At 43.4% G+C, this 6,198-nt stretch overlaps 1 protein-coding gene across 2 annotated transcripts; it reads right to left on the bottom strand.

The window, feature by feature from the left end:
* Window positions 1-2,576: 2,576 nt before the first annotated feature.
* rhoh (ras homolog family member H) lies at window positions 2,577-5,870 on the bottom strand. Of its 2 annotated transcripts, none has more exons than XM_076165470.1 (2): window positions 5,574-5,870; window positions 2,577-4,637 (listed from the first exon to the last, which is right to left on the bottom strand). In XM_076165470.1, the coding sequence occupies exon 2, from the start codon at window positions 4,287-4,289 to the stop codon at window positions 3,702-3,704; it is 588 nt and encodes a 195-aa protein (XP_076021585.1). In that variant the 5' UTR covers window positions 4,290-4,637; window positions 5,574-5,870; the 3' UTR covers window positions 2,577-3,701. The 2 variants fall into 2 exon arrangements, with proteins under 2 accessions (XP_076021585.1, XP_076021586.1); XM_076165471.1 differs by having other exon boundaries at window positions 2,577-4,614.
* Window positions 5,871-6,198: the final 328 nt, after the last annotated feature.

The raw sequence follows: 6,198 nt of genomic DNA, 5'->3' as shown, positions 1-6,198 counted from the left end.
CTTGACCAAAATGAGAACATATGACTTAAGAACGAAAGGGAAGGTTGAGAACAAACGACTTGATTTTGATTAAAAAAAGAAAATTAAGTATGTTTGCTTTTTTTGCAGCCTCTTCATTATTCGATTAAAAAAAAAATCTTAATATTAGAGGCTCTTAAAGACAGATCTAAGAGTATCTTAAAAATGTAACTATTAAACAAACCTGAGAGGAAATGCAGCCTCATTTATGAACCAAGTTGAGCTGATTTTTTTTACTTTTGACAGTTGAGCCGTCAGTGGCGTTCACACTGAGTGCGTTCGAAATTTGAAACTGTACAACCAGAAACTATTCAAACTCCAGATTGACCTGTTTTATAATTCATGGCAATTTAAGTCTTTAATAAATTAGCTGTGCAATTATGTTATTCAATTCTTGTATATCATTAATACATATAACAAACATTGAAGTGTGTGTGTGTGTGTGTGCTGTTGCATCACTCCGAGGTGTTTGTACAAACAAAAACTCGTGAAGCATCGCAATACTGAAGTTCAACATTCGCATTTAAATGTCACAATAGACATTTAGGATTGTGAGCGTCTGTGCTGCAGAAATCTAAGCTTCTGTCTTCTTCTGTATGTTTATGTTATATGTATAAGGAATAATGCTGGCGTGTTACCAGGCTGTGTGATGTGTTACTGTGTCACTGAGTTTCTGTGGTGCTTAACTCGCACATGACAGGTGTTTCCTGTGTGTGTGTGTGGTGTGTATGTGAGGGTGCATTTTGACACTTGGAGGCACCGAAAGAGTGAAACAATGTCAATGTACCAGAGTGAGAAAGAAGCTCACACAAAGCCACATTATTAATCATCAGTGTGTGTGTAGAGATGGAGTTAGGCTCGGCTCGGGGCTCAAAGTGTAAAAGTGAGAGACGGAGCAGGGAGCAGTAAAGCGTTTGAGTTTAGATGAAAACATTTAACCAACACGACTTCACTGCAATCACAAATGTATAAAAACTTCACTCAATTTAAGCTTCTGTAAAAATGTGCACTGCCTTAAAAACAACAGATTCAAGTGTGTTTGCTTTCCCAAAGAAACGCAAGGAAGCACCGTCACCAGATGATCTGCACTGATGGATTTCTACGTTTGCATCTGTTGGCGTCTGTCTTGTAATTTAGTGTAATATATCAGTTAAACATACGACAGTGAGGTGCTGATCACTCATGAATCAACAGATAGTTTCAGTGAGTAAAGGTTTGTTTTGGTCTCTGTGCCATTGCGTGTTTCAGTCCCCCAGGTCTAACCAAGGACCTACTTTGGGCCTGATGTGCCTACAAATGGACCTGAATGGCTTTTAGAGCAGGTAAATGAATCAGACGGACAGATAGATAGAGAGACAGACAGAGAGACAGAGGCAGATAGAGACAGAAAGTAGGATGAGACATTGTGGTAGTTGTGGCAGCGAGCACAAAGGATGTAAGCTCAGACCACACCAGGTACTCACAAGGGTTGAATCTGAAAGTATCGCTTTTGTCTTCATCACTCTGAAAATGTCGTTTGTAGATGGTTTGCCATTAAAGGGACACTGGAGGACGTCTCCGCATAGTTCCAACAAGAATCCCAGAGTCAATCACAGGTTACATTGTAATATCGTAGTGTGTGTGTGTGTGTGTGTGTGTGTGTGTGTGTGTGTGTGTGTGTGTGTGTGTGTGTGTGTGTGTGTGTGTGTGTGTGTGTGTGTGTGTGTGTGTGTGTGTGTGTGTGTGTGTGAGAGATAGGTGTGTTGCTGGGATGTGGTTGGTCGTGTTTCAGCGAATCCTTGAAATGCATGCGTTGTGCCTCTCATCCTCGGCAGCTTTAACCACCACATGAGATGGGGGGAACATAAAGAGCGGGAAGCAGCAGTGTGTGGGGGAGGACGAGCTTCTCTCAGCCTGTTCCTGGTTCTCTTCATTTTGCAGCTGTCACTCCTTTCTTACTTCAAATTTGCACCACACCCAGCAACACGCCGCGGCTCTTTCCAATGACCTCAGTTCTTGATTGATAAGTTCTGAGCCCGCCTTAGAAAGTCTTGGGTTACTTTTTCGGCATAATCTCGTTCCAACTTTCTCCAGTTGATTTGGCGTCGCGGTATGAAGCGAATCACATTCAGGCTTAAACGGGCTTCACCCTTTTGCATGTTTGGGAAGAGGTGAGAATGTGAGAGGGGACAGAATGGGTTGAACCATCTCAAGGCCAAAATCATGAGTAGCAGCTGTAATGAAAAGTGATGAGTGTGAGCCGGTGCATTTAGTTTGTCCACTTTGTATCACTCACAGAGCTTAAAGGTACGTCTGGACTCCATGTTATCATTATATTACATATATTGATCATTACGGTGCTGCCACAACAATATTCCAGCCTGTGCTCACATGCTGGGGTCAGGCTCAGAACTTCTCAATCATCCCTTGTATAGTTAGAATTTCTTACAGCATAATTTCACATTTTATATGACTTGTATATGAACATGCAGTATTTGGGTATGTTACCTCATGAGATATTTTCATTCAAAATAGTATCTCATGTCAAAATGACAAAATAGACAAACATTTTACAACATGATTGTGGTTTAATCACAGACGCTCTCAGACAAATAAAAGCTCAAATGCCACATTAACACATCTACAATTGAAAAAGCGTTTTATATAAATCGGTGACTGTTGCAGGTCTGGATGTGATGCGTCACTCGTGGAAAAATATTCAGTCTGTTATCGCAAACACGTACTACATTTGATAAGAAGATATAGTTAAGAAGAAAACAAACTCCAGTTGGTGTGTTAGTCTTGTGTCCAGCTGAAGGACAGTGAGTGAGTTGATCACATGACACAGATACACTCAGCAGGTCATTTGTTCTCTGATGTGTTAGGGTTATTGGATTATTTCTATAGATTTTTAAAGAGGAGAACACCACAGAAATAATCCACCATCGCCGCTAACATGAGGACACAATGACCACTTTATCATTAAATATAGTTTGAATAAAATGCGTAGTTAAGTCACAACTGTAAATAAAAAAATACAATACTTTTTCTCAAATCTAGAAAATAAAGTTAAAGTTAAAGTTCCGGTATGTGTGTTGGATAAAGTGGTTCATCCGAAATAAAATATGGAGAATAATTTCTAGTATGAGACTCATTACACAGCATCTTCATCTCATTGTTGTCTCTGCATCGACTATAGAGCAGTGTTTACTATTTTATTCCAATTCAGTTTTAGTTTGAGGAGCCTAATAGAGTTTCCCTCAACCATTTAAACAAACAAATACATCAACCAAAAACATCTCCGCAACTATAAAAATTTAAAAAAACTTCTGTTCGGTCTGTTCTCTGTATAATTATTAATGAAATGCTTCTTTGGCATCAGTAAATGGACAAAACACATAAATTAAAGAGCACAATTTCTTCCATGGGAAAGTCTTACGATGCCCGATTTCAAATATTCTGAAGTTCAAAGACAGGATGATGTCTTCATGTCTGAGCTTGGATGACACGAAACTCGATCCTGGACGTGTTTCCAGAGTTCCATGGATCCCAGTGAAGCCTGCAGAGCCTCACACACAGCTGCCCCCATATAAGACAGAGGAATCCACAAAAACAACACAAGTCGCTCTGAGTCCACAATGTATTTTCAAATGTTGCTCATGGAAACGTCCCTCTGTGGCAGCCATCCAGTCAAAGGTCAAGGGTCAAAAGACCTTGCACTGGTTAATGCTGAACATCCGCCGCCTGGCCCGCTTCCTGGCCTGGTTCACGGCCGTCCTCACCGCGTACTCGAACACTTGTTGCACCCCGCGGTTGCTTAGCGAGGAGCATTCCAGGTAGCCTTTTGCCTGCACCTCATGAGCCACACGCCTTCCCTCCGCCGCCGAAATGCAGCTGGCGCGGTGCGACCCCAACTCCCGCTGGTCCGTCTGAGTGGCCACGACCAGCACCGGAACCTTAGGCAAGTGCTCCCGGACTTCAGCGATCCACCTGCTCTGGACGCTGGCCAGCGAGTTGGGGTTGGCCACCGAGTAACAGATGAGAACAATGTCGGCGTGCTGGTAGGACCTCGGGCGGATCTGTCTGAAGTTGTCGTTGCCCGCCGTGTCCCAGAGGCCCAGGCTGATCTGGATCCCGTCCATGTACACCTCCACCCCTGTGTTGTCAAACACTGTGGGCTTGTAGGAGTCTGGGAACGTCTCTGAGGTGAAGCGGACGAGGAGGGCCGTCTTTCCCACCGCGCTGTCCCCGACCAGGACGCACTTCAGCGACATCTCTGTGACTCCGTTCATGATTGCTTCTTCCAGGCGGAGTTCTCAGAGGGTTTGAAGATCTAAGAAGAGAAGAGTTTCGGGTGTATTTCTGAGCTGTTGGTGTTTTGTCTTTAGGTTCAGCTTTTAGTTTTCATAGCAGCTGACAGCGGTTGTCAAACTGAATGATGACGATGTCCCTCTAAGGAATTCTGTGGTGTTTATTTGGAGCAGTGCGGTCCTTCCATAGCCTCTCAGGGACTTGGTGGGTGCTTGCAGCTCTCATCACTTGTGCAAGCTCTCAGCAGCCTCTGGCCGTTCTCTCTCAAGACGCTGACGGCAGCCATTCTGTCCCGCCTGGCGTTTCCTGTCAGAGGTGAAGAGAAAGACCTGTTTACGGGTCAGAGAGGAAGAGGTGTATCTGTTATTCTGTTGTCTTATTTGTTGAAGGCAAAGTGGTGATTTTAACTTCTGTAGGTGAAATTCAAGTTTTAGTTAGTGGACAGATTCTTCTCCAGCGTTCACTGCAGCTCAGCCTCATATACGCATATATGCGAGGAAATTACGAAATATCTGTACTCATACACACACAGCAATGTCGTAGCAGATATCAACGTATATTTTTGGAGCACTTAAACAATAGAGATTCACAGATCAAAGTAGAAATACATACATGGAAGTATTAAATGTATTAAAAAACGCATAGATGCCATACGGAAGTAAACAGTAGTGTCTGGGTGTGTCACACACTTCCCTGTTTGACCCCTAAACGTTGACAGGACCTCATTGACAATAAAACAACGTGATAAATGTGATCTGATGTGTCTGCTCTACCATCTATATAAGCATTTGATTGCATTATTTTTGCCACTAACGGTTTGTTTTGTCTCTTGTGTCTTGTACAGATCCAGATGAGACTCTGTGTGTCACACACACACACTGATGCAGGTCGGGTGGAAACATCTTGGTGTCACTGATGGGAGACCTAACCAGTGCGTTTTCCACCGTTTACTGTAACTATGATGTCAGCGTAACCAGCCTCGATTTACCAAGAGCCTCACAGGAAGTTTGACTTCATACGGATTTTAAAACAACTAAAGAAACAAACGCGTGATCGAACCAAAATCCACCTTGTAAATGTAATTGCTCCGTTTTAAAACGTGACATTTGAAACAAGGCGACTACCTATAACGAATTAGAGGCCTATTTGTGCGATTTTGGTAATTTAAGAATAGAATAGAATAGACACTCGTATCTTAACTTACTTCTCTCAAACTGTGTACAATCTAAACAAAGCAAACCAGGGAGAAACAGATAGATAATTACCGTTTTCTTTCTTTCTTTCTTTCTTTCTTTCTTTCCAGTCTTTTGGTAACACGGGCGGATGCTGCTGCCTGCCGCCTTCAGACTTCAGAGCGCAGACAATAAAAAACAAAAAACAAAGACTTTTATATGTAGCGACAGTTTAGTTCAACTTCCTGGAATAGAAAGATGGAGGTTCTCGTCTCTTCTTCAGTCACAGAGACACGCGGGGCCTCGGCGCACTGACAGAGGCGATCTGCGAGGAAGAAGAGGGACCCGAGTGGAGAAGAGCTGCCGCCTCCGCCCGGTGCAGTGTGTGTGTGTGTGTGTGTGTGTGTGGGGGGGGGGGGGGGGGGGGGGGGGGGGGGGGGGACATGTGGGTGTGTGTGACGTGTGGCCCGTGCGTTTGGAGTCTGTGCGCCTTTACGCGCGGTGGCAGCGTCAGTAGAAACCACCTGACTGATCTGTAGAGATGCTTACAGGCCAGAGGCTCGGCTCAGCTCTGTTTAGTCAAAAATGTGACATCTAATTGGTAGTGGAGTTTAGTTGGAATTGTTTTAGATTCTTATTTAACAGCCTATGCATTGTGTCTTTATTAGGAAATATACCAGAAAAGTCATGTAATTCCCCCAAATGAATCAGTTAGTTA

The sequence above is a fragment of the Genypterus blacodes genome, unplaced genomic scaffold, assembly GCF_046128005.1.
Source record: "Genypterus blacodes isolate CSIRO-AG114 ecotype Tasmania unplaced genomic scaffold, CSIRO-AGI_Gbla_v1 ptg000145l_1, whole genome shotgun sequence".
NCBI lineage: Eukaryota > Metazoa > Chordata > Actinopteri > Ophidiiformes > Ophidiidae > Genypterus > Genypterus blacodes.
This window is presented reverse-complemented; position numbering and strand designations above follow the sequence as displayed.